At 31.7% G+C, this 22,200-nt stretch overlaps 1 protein-coding gene across 1 annotated transcript in view; it reads right to left on the bottom strand.

The window, feature by feature from the left end:
- Window positions 1-1,219: 1,219 nt before the first annotated feature.
- LOC139502504 (serine/threonine-protein phosphatase 6 regulatory ankyrin repeat subunit B-like) overlaps window positions 1,220-22,200 on the bottom strand; it is a 45,393-nt gene continuing 24,412 nt past the window's right edge. The window contains exons 4-5 of the mRNA XM_071291987.1: window positions 11,296-11,569; window positions 1,220-7,605 (exon numbers count right to left, since the gene is read on the bottom strand). Of these exons, the coding sequence (XP_071148088.1) occupies window positions 3,659-7,605; window positions 11,296-11,569 (4,221 nt within the window). The 3' untranslated portion in view covers window positions 1,220-3,658. The remainder of the gene's footprint in view (window positions 7,606-11,295; window positions 11,570-22,200) is intronic.

Here is a 22,200-nt window from a genome sequence, read left to right as displayed (position 1 = left end):
CATGATTTACTCCTAAAAAAAACAGAATTAAGAATCAATTTATAAGGAATGAAGGATTCACATTTTTTTTGTCAATTCGAAATAGCATAAAATAAGTGGTACACTCTTATAAATAACACGCATAGCGGGTTAAGTTATAGTTATTGACCAAGCAAGTCGGTATATGCCATTTAATCTGCACAGCACGAGATGACCCAATAACCCGAACGACCTAGGAGTTCAGGTTATTGGGTCATCTCGTGCTGTGCAGATTAAATTACATATACCGATTTGATTGGCCAATAACTGTTTTAACACATGACGCAATCAATTTACGTGAACGTTTTAGAAATGTGGACGTTATTCCGCTTTTCCACTGATCCTAGGAAAGTTTCTTGTAGGGGAAATACGACTTTGGTAAGTTTAAAATTAATATTTTTTTTGATATTTAGACTCATCCTAAAATTGTGATTTAATGGTGTATTTATTTTAATTGTTTCCGTTAAATTTATTTCCAATTTTTATTTAATTGGTGACAATTAAGACTTTGACAAATTGTGTACTTTCAAATTCGTGTATGAAAAGAAAAATAACTGCAAGGGTTATTGAGTTTAAATTAGATTAATTGCTTTTGAATTTCTTTCCCTCACTGATATGCTTAGAGAAAAAAAGAACCGAGGAAGATGTTATATTACCTAAATTTTAAATGTTAAATAAAAAGAAAATACATTTCTCTTTTAAAACATTTTACACCCCCCCCCCCCCCCCCCCCCAAACCAATTTCCTTTTTATCTACTGTATTACTTTTTAAGACACGTCCATCTAAATAAAGTCTGATTGATCTCCAGCTAACCAGCTAATCCCCGTTTTGAAACTAACTTAAATATGATCCTCATTAAATTCGATCCAAAAATAGTCCTTTTATAGGAATAGCTATCCAAAAAGTCGTTATAATTCCATTGAGTCTGAAACTAATCCAAATCAGATTTCTTTTATTCGTATATTCTAAGATAAATTTCTTTTTTGGCAGAAATTACCAAAAATTGTTTTAACTATCTTTCTAACTTTAAAACACTGATTTAGATTTACATTGTACACAAAATATAATAAAATAGTTTATGTCCCAGCTTAGATACAGAAACATTATATCAACTAAATATATTTCTATATTACAAATAAACAACATAAGTCTCAAACCAATACAAATGTTAAAATCAATTCAAAATTATAAATCACAATATTTTTTTTTTTATTTTCTATAATATATAATAACAAAAATGCTAAAAATAATTGTAAATTACAAACCACAATAATAAAAGCTTGATTTTGTCAAAACATAATAAGAAATTAAAACACAAACTAAGAGACAGAGTTGCTTACATAATACATGAACACAATAAAAGCAGCAATACTGAAATTAATTCTTTACAAGTGTATTTCTCTAAAGTAGTCATAGCAATCATGTTGAAAACTTATTTCTTACAGATACATTATATCAATAAAATATATTCTATATATATAAAAAAAAATGATAAAAATTAAACCACAATAATAATTAAAAGATTGATTTTGTCAAAACATAATAAGAAATTAAAACACAAATTTAGAGACAGAATTGCTTACCTGAAATTATTTTTTTACAGGTTTATTTCTTAAAAGCAGTCATAGCGATCATGTTGAAAATGTATTTCCCACAGATACATTATACAAACTAAATATATTTTTTATATTACAATATAAACAATATAAGTCTAAAACAATTTTGGTATTTTGGTATGTATAAAACTAACACACATTTTGGTATGTATAAAATCGAAACACAACTTTAGTGGTGAGATTTCTTGGACACATATATAGCACCTTCAATTTTAAAACTGAATTACAAAATGGTTTAAGATTTTACCCATACATAAGACATGTAAGATAAAAACATAAATCACTTTCAACATGTAAAACACAGGGAGAACAAATCAAAGTAAACACAAAAATAAATAATGTGTGTCCACTATTAAAAACTTTTGGTATACATTTATATATATATACTGTATATAAATCATTTAACATAACATTAAAATAGCTGTAAAATAAAGGATATTAAACCTACATAATTTAAAGATCAAAAGCTCTTCCTTATGTTATTAAATAAAAATATAAATAAGTTGAAGCTGCCACAGCCAAGTTAGCAGCATCACTATGGCTTGCATTTAGAGGGAGACAAAATCAATTTAGTCAATCATGGGGAAGATAATGTGCACTCCATAAAATCTGTTCACCCCTGACTTTAATAGATATCTCTAAATTAAGAACTAGCAAATTATAGTTTATTCTTGTTTATAGAGGCACTGGGTCGAATAACTTTGACATGTTTTTGAGTCACATTTTTGTTAACATATTTTACATCTTCTAAGAACGCAGGCGCTGTGAATGTTTTGTACAAATGAGATTGTTAGATATTTATGAACACTGTTATTTCAAGTCTTGATAACTTATTTAGACAAATTGTGCTGCTTAATTGCTACTTTCTACAGGATGGCTTTACTAAAGGAATTTGTATTACTTCTTAAAAACAGCATATATATATGAATCATAAATTCTGTCAAGATTCTCATATGAGTATGATGGAAGAAGTGTAGATTTCTAGCCAAGTCAGAAAGAACACACAAGAAAGAAGTGCATACATTAAATGAAATAGTTCCTACATATAATTATACAAGTAAAATATTTTGGTATCAAATGACAACTGAAGCACTTGAAAAATAGAACAAATATATGAAAATAAGATAAGATGGAATATCTACCCTATTGCTCATATAAGCATGTAGTATCTGTATTATTATCTATCGAATTTCAGAAAACTATAGAGTGATCTTATGAACGATTGCAGGTAATAAAACAATTTTAGCACAAGTCAGGTAAGATAATTACTATCACTTTTTTCAAATCTTAAAGCAAAATAGCTGGTATATGAATGATTGAAATAGCAGAATATAACATAGATAACAACATGGATATTAATTAGTGGTTTTATTCCTTGAGTAGATCTAGAGTAACAGAAATGAACACAGCAAAAAAATAATGATAAAACGATTATGGAAAAAAACGAGAGCCACAACATATTACAAGTTACATGAATTAAACAGTAAACTAACAAAACAAAACCGAACAAGAATTCTGGGGGTTAGCCATATAAGCACACAGTCTTCAAAATATATGAAAAATACATATAGAAGAAAAACATGAACCCAAGTAACACACTTTCAATTTGGTTACAGTGTATGAAATCCAATCAGTAAAATATTTAACTTTAAGAATTGAAACCAAATAACAATAATTAAGACAACAACAAATCTGTCACATTGAGTAGAAACAAATGTGACCTACAAAATATCTAATTTACTGGTAATTGAAAATGAGAAAGTTAATGATAGAATTACAATGTTGACCAAGTCTGGGACAGTTTTATTCATTAGAATCAACAAACTTGTTTCCTCTGTTCTATGTAATAATAATGAAAAAAATAAATAAAAATCTTCACATGTATTTTAAAACTAAAGACTAACGAAACAGAATGAATAGTAGTATAGATATAAAGATTTAAAACAAATACCAAAAAGACTTTTCAACTTCCCTATGAATGTTTATAAACAAGCATACAAACTTTAGATCAAAGAACAAAGAGTTAGGAAGAAGTTGTATTTTCCTTCTTCATACATTCAGTTACAATCAACACTATATACTGATGCCCATTATCTCTTGCAATGCTTAAAGGGGATTTCCCATCACGTCTATACATCTGTGTATCTGCTTCTTTATCTAACAGGAAACCCACTAGATCCTCATGTCCTACTTCACATGCATAAAATAACGGGGTTGTTCCATTTTCTTTTTTGATGTTAATGTTCGCCTTGTGGTCCAGAAGACAACGGACTACATCTATGTTTCCCCTAAAACAAGCATAGTGTAATGGAGAACAGCCAGCCACCACATCGAAGGCGTAATCTACTGACTTCTTTCTGACATAATCTGTGACAAATGATGGTGCATTTTTTGTTAGAATGTTAAAACAATTCTGTTTTACTTCATCTAATGTTTTTGTTGGGCAGTCTTTAGTTGTATCAGTTATAAACTTTTTGCTATGGGCACATATATTACAGTCAGCATTGTTTTTTAATAACAACTGTATGATTTCTATGTTTTCATTCCATGCACCGAAAACTAAAGCACTACCACCATCATATGTCTGGGCATTAGTGTCTGGTTTATGTTGCATTAAAAGCTTTATTATGCTGGTGTTGTTATTGGCACATGCTGTGATTAGTGGTGTAAAGCCTTTATAACAACATAGATCAACTGTAGGATTCTTCTCCAACAGCAACCCTACTACATCAGTATGCCCATTCTGACTTGCTAATAATAAAGGACTACAGCCATCATTGTTGCATAGATCAACATTAGGATTCTTCTCTAACAGCAAATTAACAATATCTGTATGCCCATTCTGACATGCTAATAACAGAGGACTACAGCTATTTTTGTCACATAGATCAACTTTAGCATTCTTCTCTAACAGCAACCTAACTACATCAGTATGCTCAACCTGACTTGCTACTAATAAAGGACTACAGCCATTATTGTTACATAGATTAACGTTATGATTCTTCTCTATCAGCAATTTTGCGATTTCCAAATGTCCATTTTGACTTCCTAATAACAGAGGACTACAGCCATCATTGTTACATAGATGAACATTAGGATTCTTCTCTAACAGTAACATCACTATATCAGTATGTCCATTCTGACTTGCTAATAACAGGGGACTACATTCCTCATAGTCACATAGATCAATGTTAGGACTCTTCACTAGCAGTAACCTTACTGTATCAGTGTGTCCTTTCTGACTTGCCATGCACAAAGGACTACAGCCACCCTTGTCACATAGATCAACATTAGATCTCTTCTCTAGGAGCAACTTTACTGTATCAGTGTTTCCTTTCTGACTTGCTATGAACAGAGGACTACAGCCATCCTTGTCACATAAATCTACGTAAGAACTCTTCTCCAACAGCAACCTTACTATATCAGTGTGTCCGTTTTGACTTGCCACATACAGAGGACTCCTACTATCTTTGTCACACAGATCAACACTGGGATTCTTTTCTAACAGCATCCTTACTATATCAGTATGTCCTTCATGACTTGCTATGTACAGAGGACTACAACAATCCTTGTTACTTAGATCAACATTAGGACTCTTCTCTAACAACAGCCTAGCTATTTCAAAATGTCCTTTCTGACTTGCTAAAAATAGAGGACTCCTGCTATCTCTGTCACATAGATCAACATTTGGATTCTTCTCTAAAAGTAACCTCACTATTTCAGTATATCCCTGTTGACTTGCCATTAACAAAGGACTACAGCCATCGATGGTACATATATTGGTGTTAGGATTCTTTTCCAACAGCAACCTCACAATTTCAGTATGTCCATTCTCACTTGCTAAAAACAAAGGACTATAACTCTCAGATCCACATGAATCAACATTAGAGTTCTTCTCTAAAAGCAACTTTACTATGTCAGTATGTCCATTATGACATGCCCTACTCAAAGGGCTAATACCATTAATGTTACATATATTAACTTTAGAATTCCTTGCCAACAGTAACCTGACAATATCAGTATGTCCATTCTGACTTGCTACTAACAGAGGACTTATACGATCATTGGTACATAGATCAACATCAGAATTATTCTCCAAAAGGTACCTTACCATGTCAGTATGTCCTTTAGAACATGCTTCATACAAAGAACTTACACCATCTTTTTGACATTGATTTACATTTGGATTTTTCTCTAATAGCAACTTTACTGTATCAGTATGTCCATTCAGACTTGCAACTAACAGGGGACTATATCCTTCATTGGTACAAAGATCAATGTTCGCATTCTTCTCTAACAGCAACCTTACTATTTCAGTATATCCAGCCTGACTTGCTAATACCAGAGGACTACAGCCAACATCGTCACATAGATCAACCTTAGGGTTCCGCTCTAACAGTAACTTAACTATATCGGTATGTCCTACATAACATGCCTCATATAGAGGACTAATACCAGTTTTATCACATAGATCAACATTAACATTCTTCTTTAATAGTAGTTTGACTATTTCTGTATGTCCATTCTGACTTGCTGCTAAAAGAGGACTTATGCCACTATCATTACATAGATCAACATTAGGAGTCCTCTCATCTCCAGCAATCCCATCAACTCTGGTGTACAAAATATCCACATCATACTGTAACTTCCACCTTACCATATCAGTATAACCATAATAACAAAACATTACCAATGGAGTATTACCTGATCCACATGCCTTCTTTGGCAGCACTGTATCCTTGGAATTTGCTAATGTTTCTTGTTTTGATATATCCAGTTGTTTTAAGTACTGTAATAACTCTTGTCCGAATGATGGTACTTTCATAATATTGTTAAAGAAAACAAACGTCACATTTCCTGCTGACCAGTCGTTTACAAACCTTTCTAAATATGAATTCAAATAATCATCTGGTATTTCAATAATAAAGTCTATTTGACTTTTCTTGACATCTTGTAATGTTTGCCAAGTAAAACGTTCATGTACAAAATTACAGTCACCATGATCTATCAAACATTCAATCATTTTCTGACCAAAATAATGAGCAAGGAAGTCAAACAATTTATCATGTACAGTACTATAAGTGCCATTGTGTTTATGTATAAAAGTACCATCTAGGGTGTCAAGTGCTTTCATCAGTTTTATCTTTGATGTACTTCTATCGATTTCACAAGCATCACATGTGTCTTCTAGTAGTCTAAAGCTTTGTTCATCTGTCACTTGACACTGGAACCATTTTTCTTTCAGATGATTATTAAAGAGAACACATAAGGCCAAACCACATATTTTATAGTTCCCTTCATCCCCAAGCCTATTTAAAGTGTCTAATTCTTTTTTATAGACTTCAAATGGATTTTTGAAAAAATCATTAATATCTCCACTTTCCCCCCTATCATATAAAGAGCATAAAAGTGGAAAGAACTCACTTTTTTGTGATAATTCATCAATATCATCTGCGCTGGTACCTATAAAAGCTTTTGCTATGCTGTTTTTTTCAACAGATGTAAGACATAACTTTTCAGATAACAAGTTACATTCACATGATTTAAAAGGTAATAATACATTAAACTTCTTATCTTTATAGACTTGTAACCTACAAGATACAATAATCTTACAATATTTGTCTGCCATAATTGTATAAATCCAAGGTAAAAGTTGTTTCCAGGTATCAATCTGTAGTTGGTTGGCAATGAAATTTCCACAAATATCATCTACAATGAAGACTGTCCTTTTCTTTCGTTGATAATAATCTCTTATGTCATATGGTTTTCTCACAGGTATTATTTTGTATCCTTCCTTCTGTAAAACTAGTGCTGTGTGTCTTGCAATAAATGATTTTCCAACTCCTGATGGACCAGTTAAAGTCAAACAACTGTTGTCCTGTAAACATTGTATGACATAACCACTGGCTCTTGTAGACACAAACATCTTATCTTTCTCTTCCCAGTCTTCGATTTTATTTTTCATCTGATCTAGAAATATAAGTGAACATTGTTGAGTGTACAAAACAAACCAGGTGCTCCACAGGGTGCTGCTTTATACAACCACAGATGTCAAACCCTAAACAATTGGGGCAAGTATCATGAGTATGGACACGACATTCATGCTTGATACAGCTATGAATTTGGATTGTGATCCATTCATTAAAACTAAGTTATAACTAAATGTGTCTTCTAACAATGATAGCGACGACATGATAGCATTATATGACGCAATTGTTTTTTTGTGGTTGTATAAAAACTATTGATAACAATTAGGTATTATCATTCAAAACATAAAACTGGGAATCGTCTTTAGTAAAACTCAATACAGATACCAAGGTCTAGTACTACAATTTTGTATGCCATATTTTATTGTATATGTATACCGTATGCATTTTGTCTAGAAAAGCCACAACATTGATGCCTGAATCAAAAAGGTTAATAAATTGCTTCACCAGGTGCAGCTGGAAACAACACCAGAGATACAACCATAACAGTTTAGGCATAGGTTATATGATACAGGTCTAAATTTGGCGTGTTATTTAATATTTGAAACATAATACGTTTCTGACACAGAATAACTAAAATCAATCATGCCACATCTTCTTTTTTATATTGAATTGGTTATGTGATTTAAATTTAAATTTATTCTTTAGCTTTTGTGCAATACACTATGCTGTTGCGAATTGATCTATATAAATAAGTTTCTCTTTAATTTCTGAAATCTTGAGAACTAACTGAAATAGTACTTTCTAAAAAATAAATTAACAGGTAATCATGCACCCCAAGAAAGTACAACATGTCTTTATACATAATTTAAAAGCAGTGTTAGAGAAGTAATTCAAACCATGTTGTGTTTGAATTACCTCCCTTACACTGCTTTTTAATCATGTTTTGTACTTTAGTAATTGTTCCCCCTGATTTGCCCATAATTCCTAAATGGTTTGAGCCATAAACCCCAAAATCAATCCCAATCTTCCTTTTGTGGACATAAACCTTGTGTTGGCAGTGAAATTTCTAATTACTAATACTAAAGTTATTGGCTGGAAACCAAATGTCTTCAGACTATGACTACCACTACGACTACAACATGATAGCAATATTTAACTTATGTTTACCTCCTATACATTTCTAGGAATATGATTTCTTAAAAGTATCAGGGTGGAGGCGGGGCTTATTTCTATACACAATTAGAAGTGGAGTCAGTATGGAATTTACTGATCCCGTTTATATCATATTAGGTCACTTTAGGACACTCATATCAATCAATGTGTTCGTAGATAGTCGATGTGTTTGTTTTCTTTTAAATTGTTCCTTTTAAAATTGTTATAAGATGATGACTGATGTACCCATATTTTGACTATTTTATGTATTATGTCTGTTTATTAAACGCATCAATGTAAATATAACGGAATTTAATGAGACTGTCATTAAAGTGAGAGGGTTAACATCTAGAAATTGACAATGAGGGTCGGTTGAAGACAAAACTTTACGACAAAAGAGATGATTTCAGCTTTCCAATTGTGAACTTTCCATTTATTAGTAGCAACATTCCAGCAGCACCTGCATAGGGGGTATATATTTCCCAATAGATACGATATTCCTGTGCTTGCATTTCCTATCATGATTTTCTTGATAGAGGGTTACTGCTCACAAGGAAGCTATTAAACCAAGAGTTCCAAATGGTGAAGTTGAAATCATCTCTTCGTAAATTTTACGGACGCCATCACGAGTTGGTTGACCGTTATGGAATAACCGTTTGACAAATGATATCGGATATATTCCTTGGAATAACCGTTTGACAAATGATATCGGATATATTCCTTACGTCGTAACAACAATCCCCTTCTCTTTCATGAATTTGACCTACCGAATTAGACTATTTACCGGATTTGTAATCACATAAGCAACACGACGGGTGCCGCATGTGGAGCAGGATCTGCTTACCCTTCAGGAGCACCTGAGATCACCCCTAGTTTTTGGTGGGGTTCGTGTTGTTTATTCTTTAGTTTTCTATGTTGTGTCATGTGTACTATTGTTTTTCTGTTTGTCTTTTTCATTTTTAGCCATGGCGTTGTCTAGTTTGTTTTAGATTTATGAGTTTGACTGTCCCTTTGGTATCTTTCGTCCCTCTTTTAGCGCTATAGAACCAGGTTTAATCCACCGTTTTCTACATTTGAAAATGCCTGTACCAAGTCAGGAATATGACAGTTCTTGTCCATTCCTTTTTGATGCGTTTTTTTATTTGATTTTGCCATATGATTATGGATTTTCCGAATTGGTGTTCCTTTAAATTCACTATTTTTGTGATTTTACTTTTTATACACTATGTAATTAATAATGTTTTGTTGTTGTATAAAAAGGTCAAATTTTGTGTTTCGGTGATGGGGAAATGTTTGTAGATCTTACTTTTCTAAACATTCTTGCTGCTTACAATTATCTCAAAATTGTTGAAAATTGACTAAAAAGGGCAATAACTCCTTAGGGGCTCAATTGACCATTTAGGTAATGTTGACTTATTTTTAGGTCTTACTTTGCTGTACATTATTGCTGTTTACATTTTATCTCTATCTATAGTAATATTCAAGATAATAACCAAAAAGAGCAAAGTTTCCTAAAAATAACCAATTCAGGGGCAGTAATCTAACAAACTTTAGTCTGATTAATCTGAGAATTTCAGGGCAGATAGATCATGACCTGATAAACACATATTAACCCCATGTCAGATTTGCTCTAAATGCTTTGGTTTTTGAATTATAAGCCAAAAACTGCATTTTACCCCTATGTTCTATTTGTAGCTGTGGCGGCCATCTTGGTTGGTATGTCAGGTCACCCCAATGATGATTGTGTCCAAGTTTGGTTTAATTTGTCCCAGTAGTTTCAGAGGAGAAGATTTTTCTAAAAGTTTACAGACGACGACGGAAGCCAAGTGATGACCCTTTGGGCCAGGTGAGCAAAAAAGCCAGTTTTGTATTTTTTGATATCAAGTTCAATTCTCATTCAGAAACAACCATTTTTTTCTGTGTCTTGTCAATTTCTTGTAGCATCATCTATTCTTAAAATATTCTCTTGCACAATATCTGGACATGGGTGGGTATATATGCGACATTGCAAAACCACACGTTTACAAATGAAAATCAACACTCAGACTATATATAGTAATAGGTAGGACAATAAATGAACAAAAGACAAACCCCAGACACAGAAGTACAAACAATAGACCATCAACTTTGAAAACTAAAAGTAAAATAGAAACATGGATCACGAATAACATGCAGGGGCAACACAAAAGAGTGACGAGAAAGTTGCTTCTTGCTAGAAACTTTCTGTGAAAACAATTTAACATTGGCAATTTTTGTTCTTCTAAATTTCTAACATGAGGCATTTGCCTAAATGTAGTTACAGCCCTGCTTTGACTATTAACATTCTTTCTTTGCACATGTATTCTAATGAATTTCGCCATGCAACATAATATCCAAGATGAAATTGTTGGACTATAACAGTAAAAAATTCCTTTAATTGTCAGTGATCGTGAATCTATGATGTTATAGTGACATGTGGCTCTTGCTTAACTGAGTCAATCATAGAACGAAAATTCGTGTCCTTCATGGAATCGAGGAATAAAGAGTAAATCTCTATCTTGGCTTAAGTGTACAACAGGTAACTTCATACGCAGCTTACCTCTAATATTCTTAGGAATAGGATCATTCTGGGAAGTCTTTATCTTTTCTATTTCTTTTGTCACAACTGCATGATTTTCTTGAAGTAGTTCACGGGATTTTATGATTTCAGTATGAGACAGCTTCAGACTTTCAAATGATTCTTTTAGCTCACGGATTTCATTATTTGAATGTTTGATGTCCATCATTATTTCTTGTTTGGTTGAATCTAAAGGTTTGGTTTTCATATCATCACACTCCTGCTTCATTTGTTCACCACCAAATCTTTCAATGGCCTGTAAAATTTATACTGATAATTTTACTTTAATTTCATACGAGTACACTTATATATACTGTTAACCATTCTTGATGACTTTAACTGATATAATTGTTTTAGTAAGTATAGCAAACAAAAGAACTATATATGATAATTGAACATACTTAGATACAATAACTGCCATTTTATTTTTACTAGATACATTTTGCTCATTTTGGAGATTCTGTATATTGTCAAGTTATCTGAATTTCAATAGGGACTTACTGTGCATCACTTACCAGTCAATGATATATACTTAAATAATTTATTAGAGAAAATAACATACATGTTGTTATCCAATGACTGCGTATTGCAGACCATTATGAATTTGTGATAATAATTGTATAAATAAAATTGAATTATATTTTTTTAAATTGTGCAATATAGAGACAGTGTTTTATACCAATATGTATACACTAATTGATAAATGGTAGTTCTATATTTGCATGTGCCTTACAATGATTAAAACCTTTCTGAGTTTAGGTAATCTAATTTTTTAATATTTATGTCATGCTACTTTCATTCGAATTCTCAGCAAGCTAAAATAAAAGTGGATTTACTAGACTCAGTAAGATCATTGTTCATAGTTAGGCACATGAACTTGGACCAGTAGTTTCAGTGGAAAATGTTAATAAAAATTTACAAATTTTATGAAAATTGTTAAAAATTGACTATAAAGGACAATAACTCCGTAAATGGTCAATTGACAATTTCAGTCATGTTGACCTATTTGTAAATCTTACTTTGCTGAACATTATTGCTGTTTACAGTTTATCTTTATCTATAATAATATTCAAGATAATAACCAAAAACAGCAAAATTTCCTTAAAATTACCAATTCAGGGGCAGCAACCCAACAACGGGTTGTCGGATTCATCTGAAAATTACAGGGCAGATAGATTTTGACCTGATCAACAATCTTACTTTGTCAGATTTGCTTGAAATGCTTTGGTTTTTGAGTTATAAGCCAAAAACGGAATGTTACCCCCATGTTCTATTTTTAGCTGTGGTGGCCATCTTGGTTGTTTGACAGGGTCACGCCACACATTTTTACAACTAGATACCCAAATGATGATTGTGGCCAAGTTTGGTTTAATTTGGCTAGGTAGTATCAGAGGAGAAGTTTCTTGTAAAAGATTACTAAGATTTACGAAAAATTGTTAAAAATTAACTATAAAGGGCAATAACTCCCAAAGGGGTCAACTGACCATTTTGGTCTTGCAGACTTATTTGTAAATTTTACTTTGTTGAACATTATTGCTGTTTACAGTTTTACTCTATCTATAATAATATTCAAGATAATAACTAAAAACAGCAAAATATCCACAAAATTACTAATTCAGGGGCAGCAACCCAACAACAGGTTGTCCGATTCATCTGAAAATTTCAGGGCAGATAGATTTTGACCTGATAAACAATTTTACTTCTAAATGCTTTGGTTTTTGAGTTATAAGCCAAAAACTGCATTTTACCCCTATGTTTTATTTTTAGCTGTGGCGGCCATCTTGATTTGTAGGCCAGGTCACGTCACACAACTTTTAAACTAAATACCCTAATAAGAGTTGTGGCCAAGATTGGTTTAATTTGGCCCAGTTGTTTCAGAGCAGAAGATTTTTGTAAAAGATTACTAAGATTTACAAAAAATGGTTAAAAATTGACTATAAAGGGCAATAACTCCTAAAGGGGTCAACTGAAAATTTCTGTCATGTTAACTTATTTGTAAATCTTACTTTGTTGAACATTATTGCTGTTCACAGTTTATCTCTATCTATAATAATATTCAAGATAATAACCAAAAACAGCAAAAATTCCTTAAAATTCATCTGAAAATTTCAGGGCAGATAGGTCTTGACCTGATGAACAATTTAACCCCATGTCAGTTTTGCTGTAAATGCTTTGGTTTTTGAGTTATAAGCCAAAAACTACATTTTATCCCTATGTTCTATTTTTAGCCATGGCGGCCATATTGGTTGGTTGACCGGGTCATTGGACACAATTTTTAAACTAGATACCCTAATAACGATTTTGACAATGTTTGGTTAAATTTGGCCCAGCAGTTTCAGAGGAGAAGATTTTTGTAAAATTTAACACGTGAGCTGAAAACTAAGCTAGAAAGGGTCCCACAAGGACTAGCGTAAAACAATTTAAACAGAAAAAACATATTGGGACTTAATAAAACTTATGTAGTACGTAATTAAATCAAAACAAATTTGCAATAAAGATCTTCGCTTCAAATGGTAATTTTTGAAATCTCAAGAAGAGATTTTATATGAATTTACAGGGTTAAATATACTTACCATGAAATTACATTTATATTATATAGAATATGTTTGCTTTCACAACATGTTCTTATCGCAATTAACTAGGTGATTAAAAATTACATCCATGAGATGTACTCACCTACGTCATAGTTCACCTGTGTAACATACACTAGCTTTAGTTTTAATTTGTAGTTTAATTGAATAATTTCAATTAAGTGAACAAAAAACTGAATTTATTCCAGGGGTGGTGGTGGATTGTGGTAAGTATATTTAACCCTATAAATTCATATAAAATCTCTTCTTGAGATTTCAAAAATTACCATTTTATATGAATTTGGTTAAATATACTTACCATGAAATTACATTTATATTATATAGAATATTTACTGATTAACAAGCAGTATTTCATTTGGTGGAGGATAAATTCTCTCACACACATACAATTTCAACATATAACCAGATGCTCCGCAGGGCGTAGCTTTATACGACCGCAGAGGTTGAACCCTGAACGGTTGGGGCAAGTATGGACACAACATTCAAGCTGGATTCAGCTCTAAATTTGGATTGTGATTCAATAGTTGACACAGCATAGGTTTCTGACACAGAATGAATGTGTTCTAATGAACTTAAAATTTTTGTTTTCTCTTAGAGCAATTCACTATGCTGTTGAATATTAATCCTCTCAAAACAAGAATGTGTCCTCAGTACACGAATGCCCCACTCGCACTATCATTTTCCATGTTCAGTGGACCGTGAAATTGGGGTAAAAACTCTAATTTGGCATTAAAATTAGAAAGATCATATCATAGGGGACATGTGTACTAAGTTTGAAGTCGATTGGACTTAAACTTCATCAAAAACTACCTTGACCAAAAAATTTAACCTGAAGCGGGACAGACGGACGGACGAACGGATGGACGAACGAACGGACAGACGGACGGACGGACGGACGGACACACAGACCAGAAAACATAATGCCCCTCTACTATCATAGGTGGGGCATAAAAATGTTTGAAGAAATTTTCTTTTTTATTTATGAAATTTCAAATGAGAAAAATTGAACCCAATTTTTTTAATCACATCCCCCTTTCCCTTATTCCAAATCTAATCTCAATTAAAATTTCTAATGGAGTTTGCAACAATAACTACTCATTTAAATACATCATAAAATATTAAGATGTAAAAAAAACTGCTTGTTATCACTGAATGTTATTTATTATAATTTATCAGTTGGTAGTAAAAAGTGAATATACATTGTATATTGTATATAACAAAGATTTAAGTTGATTCTGGACAAAGAAAGATAACTCCAATTAAAAAAAAATCTTGCTATTGCACAATATTTTGCAATTAGATATTTCTTGCTTACTATTCTGGACAAAGAAAGATAACTCTAATTAAAAAAAAAATTGCTATTTCACAATATTGTGCAATTAGATATTTCTTGCCATTGCGCAATACTGTGCAATTGAAAAGACTTGCTATTGCACAATACTTAATATAATAATTTTAGATCCTGATTTGAACCAACTTGAAAACTGGGCCCATAATAAAAAATCTAAGTACATTTTTGGATTCAGCATATCAAAGAACCCCAAGATTTCAATTTTTGTTGAAATCAGACTAAGTTTAATTTTGGACCCTTTGGACTTTAGTGTAGACCAATTTGAAAACAGGACCAAAAATGAAGAATCTACATACACAGTTAGATTTGGTATACCAAAGAACCCCATTTATTCAATTTTTGATGAAATCAAACAAAGTTTAATTTTGGACCCCGATTTGGACCAACTTGAAAACTGGGCCAATAATCAAGAATCTAAGTACATTTTTAGATTCAGCATATTAAAGAACCTAACTGATTCATTTTTTGTCAAAATCAAACTAAGTTTAATTTTGGACCCTTTGGACCTTAATGTAGACCAATTTGAAAACGGGACCAAAAGTTAAGAATCTACATACACAGTCATGACAGTTAGATTCGGCATATCAAAGAACCCCAATTATTCAATTTTGATGAAATCAAACAAAGTTTAATTTTGGACCCTTTGGGCCCCTTATTCTGTTGGGACCAAAACTCCCAAAATCAATACCAACCTTCCTTTTATGGTCATAAACCTTGTGTTTAAATTTCATAGATTTCTATTTACTTATACTAACGTTATGGTGCGAAAACCAAGAAAAATGCTTATTTGGGTCCCTTTTTGGCCCCTAATTCCTAAACTGTTGGGACCTAAACTCCCAAAATCAATACCAACCTTCCTTTTGTAGTCATTAACATAGTGTTTAAATTTCATTGATTTCTATTTACTTAAACTAAAGTTATTGTGCGAAAACCAAGAATAATGCTTATTTGGGCCCTTTTTTGGCCCCTAATTCCTAAACTGTTGAAACCTAAACTCCCAAAATCAATCCCAACCGTTCTTTTGTGGTCATAAACCTTGTGTCAAAATTTCATAGATGTCTATTAACTTAAACTAAAGTTATAGTGCGAAAACCAAGAAAATGCTTATTTGGGCCCTTTTTGGCCCCTAATTCCTAAAATGTTGGGACCAAAACTCCCAAAATCAATACCAACCTTCCTTTTGTGGTCATAAACCTTGTGTTAAAATTTCATAGATTTCCATTCACTTTTACTAAAGTTAGAGTGCGAAAACTAAAAGTATTCGGACGCCGGACGACGACGACGACGACGACGACGACGACGACGACGACGCAGACGCCAACGTGATAGCAATATACGACGAAAAATTTTTCAAATTTTGCGGTCGTATAAAAAATTATGTGAAACTTTTTAAAAAGTAACTCCATTAAATTTTGTAAATACGGATATTAGTAAAAACCGAAATTACTGAATTTATCATACAATGAAGCTATGCTGCATAACTATATGTATCAATGGCAAACTTTGCAGATGGTATAAATACAAGAATGCACAATTAATAGACTTGATGTAGAGTTGTCTCAATGGCACTCACATGTATATATATACCCCATCTTTCTATATCTGATGAATAAATAATCTGCAGGTCAGTATAGAAATAATTATATTAAAGCTCCTTCATTATGAGCTAAATGTGTTGTAATATTTATGCAACAGTAAATAAGCATTAGGTTGTTCTTGTTGCTTGTACAAATCGACAAGAACTAATCCAACCTTAATTTCATTACTTTCCACTTTGAAACTTAAGTTTATTTGGAAACATTATTACCTTCTTTAACTTTCCATTGTTTTCTCTATATTAATATTATAAAAGATAATATATGATTGCTGTCGTCTTTTGATAACCTGATCAATATCACATCTTTCGAAATAAAGCTTTTTCTACTTTTAAATTAAAGAATTATAATCAATTAAAATATACTTTGTAAAAAGGTGTCCTTAATACAATCAAAGTTAATTAAAGACTCAAACCAAAGTTGTTTCATGATTATGCTAAACCTGGATTAATCTTTAAACTTTTTTAAAGTTATAGTCCCTGAGAATTTGCTTCTCTGCTGGATATACTACTTTTAATATTTTATAGATTTAGAATAAAATATTTTCATCAAGAGAAGTCTTGTACTATTGTATAATGACAATTCTCTAAACTGACTAAATTTTAAAAATCTGATAAAATTTTCTATGAGTGGTAGAACCTTTGAATACAAAGTCTACCATTTCTACCATGAACAATATTTTTGTTTTGTATTGGACTACTCAAGTGTAAAAATACAGAAATGGACACATCAGTGGAAAAGTTTCAGTATACATGTTTTCATTGATATACTGCTTCCACAGAACATTTGGATGTTGAGCTGAATTAAAGCCATGATTGTTGTCCTTATAAATCCAAAAAGAATGCTAACAGATGATTTTCTCCAGCTATGAAAAATCTGTCTAAATAAAATGTTTTGATATTTTTAATTAACATTTCACAACGGTTAACTTTCTAGAATATCTTGCCATGTACAGTTCCAAATTTAAAGAAACAAAAATTTGACATAATGAACAACTCTTGTATGTTGCTCTTGACAATTATTTATATTAATTTCAGAAATTATTTCGCTTTCAGAAAGACTAAAATGCAACTTGTCAAATATAGCTCTATAGTTGTATTTAAAGAAAAACACTTGTTTGGCAATATGGAAAACACTAACTTGCAGTATCCTTAAGTGTTCTTAGTTATTTCAGAAATGGTTTCACTATCAAAAATGCTCATTTTATTTCTGTCTTGGTTCACCTCATCTGAATCCTATATATTCTGATATGATTCAATATTATATATATCAACCAAACAGCTTTTGGTAGTATTTTGTGACTTCAACCCAGTCATTTGGTTAACTTAGTCACTCAGAAGAATTTTGCATTTGTCCCCAGATTTGGCAAAAACAAAATTCAAATGTGATTTAAATAATCACATCTTTCAAAACAATATTGAATCAAAATTCAAAGTAATTGTTTAAAATAAACACATTTCAATTTTGAGTAGCATATTCTTGCATAAGATACCAACTCTATGCTATATATTTATATTATTCTGGCTGGTAATATGGAAATTGAAAAGTGAATAATTACCATCAATTCTGAGGTTAAAATCACATGCATTCTGAAAACCTTCCTGCATGTAGATAATACATAACTTGACTTTGACCAGACTAGATTTTTGTAACTTTATGCTTATAATGAGCAAAAATAAAAAATAAACAGTGACATTTTAATATTTAGGTATAATATTAAGAAAATGTCTCGCATTTGATTTGATATCATCATGGAATTATCATACTATATTTTACTTCCATGTACTATTCTTAGACTATTGAAAGCTATTTGCTAACTATTTTAAAATCAGTCTTTTAAATAAATTGCTTTTCCTACATTTTGCTGTTAGATTAACTGCTTCTACACTGGTGCTAAAATTTGAGAACCAATTGAAATGTATATATATTATATGTTTATATTGGTACATCAGGTTTTACTCCAAAAAAAAAAAAACTCTGCATCTTGTAAAGACTGACTAAATAAAAGGTTTATATAAAGAGCTGTATAATAGATAGTTTCAAATCTTGAGAACTACTTCAATTTCCTAGACCATGTCTAGCATTTTAAATAAATCCTGCATCCACAATGCTTTAAATCTTATTTATTTATTTACCAATATTTTACTAAATTTTTTTGTTTTTTTTTACAAGATCTAAATTAATGATAATCTTGTTTCTATAAATCAGCATATTTGAGTCCTCTATACTTCAGAACTCTGAATCAATATTTAACTCTAGGAAAAACAATGTGTAGCCGTTGCATAAACTGTTGGGTTCAACTTCTACCAATCTCACATTAAGAATAAAACAGACCCAATGAATGAATCCTTATAGCAGAAACTTGCCCATCTGTTGGCATTGCTTAGAAAACTTAAGATGTAAATTAAGGCATAATTTTCTATCTTTAAAAGAGCATCCAAACTCCTTTTGCTTTCATGATTGGGAGATATATGTATAATTTGACAGTGATTCCCATATAGTGAGGGTAAGATAGTCTCTTAAGTCTTACGTTATCACCTCTTTTTTGTGTACTCAAAACAAAACAGAATTAGTACATATTATATTAAATGCATTGGCAATGTACACTCTGAATTATGTAATCAATATATAAGCCATTACCTTGAATGTGTCTTTGTGAAATGCATCATGGCATCCCCTAAACTCTTTATTCAATAGACAATCTAATGTTTACATAAAAACATATAAAAGCCTTTGTTTCCTTACTGCCGACAAAAACAAACAATTGGTTATAGCAGTTCATACTTATAATATTCATGTTCTTCTTGTCATAAGTAAACTGACCATGAAATTTAATATTAGTAAAAAGAGTTGTCACAAGCTATCAACTGTATTTAGAACAGTGCTCCATTCTTACTGTCTCCATGTCTGTTAGAGCATTGGAGAATTATTTATCAGTAAAAAAATAATTAAATATTTACAGCAATTTGCTGTTCTGGAAAAATATTTCAGGCTTCTAAGAATTACTGTCCTGATTTAAACTGGACATATTTACAAGAAGTATGTATTGGTATGCTTAAACTGCAATCACATTTGTATTGTACTACATGTAGATAACAATGTATTATTTTAGTGTCTTTAATATCTGTCTTGACTATTCCCAGACACTTGTTCAATATATTATCAATATGAGCAAATATGTTAATTGACTAAACTGTTGGTTCATTACAAAAAACAATGTGCAACCAAATATTAGCTATGCTTGTGTTGTTTTAAAATATAATAAAAGTAGACATAATGTTCCCTGGGTGGAAGGATGTCTAGAAAAGTCAGATAGACCTGGACTTAAATTCACTAGTCTGATTCTAATTTATTTTATTTGAAACAATCATCCACGTGCAATTTTATGCTCCATAAATATCAATGTGCAATCAATAAATAGTTATGATTTAATTTTATGTAAATCTGTATTTTATTAGAATGAATGCAACTTACAGATTATAAATCATGCATGTTGTTCTAGTTCCTGTTTCCTGTATGAAACATGTCAACATTAGTCAAATAGACTTGGGCAAAATCCCTATTCTATTTTAATTCTATAGTGATCCATTGAGGACGTTTTATTTTCAATAAATATGGTTTATGTTGCCTGAATGGAAGGTTAACCAACATCATCAGTTGTGGGCAAAATCCCTATTCTGATTGTGATGTATTTATCAATTGTTAAAACAGTATCACTGTTGGTCTACGCTCCCTGTATGGAACGTTTTCCAAATAAAACAATCAGAAATGGGCAGATTCCCTTTTCTGATTGAAATTTATTGAACCAATTGAGGTTCTAGTCACAATAATGGTATACGCTCCCATACGGACGTTATCCACATTAAAATAATCAGATCTGGTCAAAATACCTATTCTGATTTAATAGTTATGTGTATACACAGTCTCGTGTACCAGGTGTACACGTAACAGACTGCAAATTGTAAACAATCGAACCAATTGAGGTTCTAGTGACAATAGTGGTATACGCTCCCATACGGACGTTTTCCACATGAAAAACAATCAGATATGGTCAAAATACCTATTCTGATTTTAATATAGTGATGTGTTTACACAATCTCGTGTACAGACTGCAAATTGTAAACAATCGACTTTATCCAAACTTTACACTCTACCCGTTTCGTAGCATTGCTCTAATGCAGTGAAAAATCCGGTCAGCTGAGCATGAAAAAAAAATAAACATCCGTTTAAATATATATCTTTTTAAAAACGTAGCACTCACGTAACATGTCCGATTTTGACAGCTAAATTCTGCCTTTCCTCAGATCCGATTTAATGTTTGAAAATGGCGGCTAAACAAAGGTCATTTTCTATGTCGTCGTATTTCCAGACTAGTAAGCTGTAAAAATGACGAAAACGTGCATATCAGAAACTTGGCAGAAGCGCTGTATTCTGAATCACATTAAATTAATCGTATACCGATATTCCGAAAACAAATAATGTCTTTTATAAAACATAAGGATTATCAACAGTAAACTGTTAAAAATCCTTGCCGACAAGAAACATGCATTCTCTTGAACGCAAAAATTAAAACTAAAGCTAGTGTATGTTACACAGGTGAACTATGACGTAGGTGAGTACATCTCATGGATGTAATTTTTAATCACCTAGTTAATTGCGATGAGAACATGTTGTGAAAGCAAATATATTCTATATAGTATAAATGTAATTTCATGGTAAGTATATTTAACCAAATTCATATAAAATAACCCCTCCTCAAGTTTTGCGCTATTTATTTAATATCAAGTTTACTAGCTGAAAAAAAGAAACTTTCATTGAGCTGCATTTCTTATCGTAAACTTAATTATGACTGAAATATTTGGATAAAACTATTGTATTCAACGTTTCAGAAAATGTATAAGATGAAATACTAGAAAGAAGTCTCAGTTCATGCCTTTTTATTGAATGAATTCAAACATCAACCCCAAGAACTCCATAAATTAAAAAAAAAATCTAGGTGAAAAAAAGAGTTCCTATATTGTATCGTGAAATGCAACAACATGGGAACTGTTTGGGTATTAAGCGCATAATAATAAATAAAAACATCATCATAATAAAAAAAAAACTCGTCATAATAAAGAACTAGAGGCTCCAAAGAGCCTGTGTCCCTCACCTTGGGGCCATAATAAATAATAGATTTGTTTGCCCAAACGCTACCTACCCAGAAAAAGCTGCCTACTCAAATTCTTGTATTGTCCTGACCTTTGGGTAGGGTTTGGGCAAACCAAAATATTTTTAAGTGTGGCCTGATTTATGTGAATATTAAACAAAGGAGACTGATAGAGTTATGACAAAATTGTGTTTTGGTGAA

Source organism: Mytilus edulis, chromosome 14 (genome assembly GCF_963676685.1).
Source record: "Mytilus edulis chromosome 14, xbMytEdul2.2, whole genome shotgun sequence".
NCBI classification, from domain to species: domain Eukaryota; kingdom Metazoa; phylum Mollusca; class Bivalvia; order Mytilida; family Mytilidae; genus Mytilus; species Mytilus edulis.
This window is presented reverse-complemented; position numbering and strand designations above follow the sequence as displayed.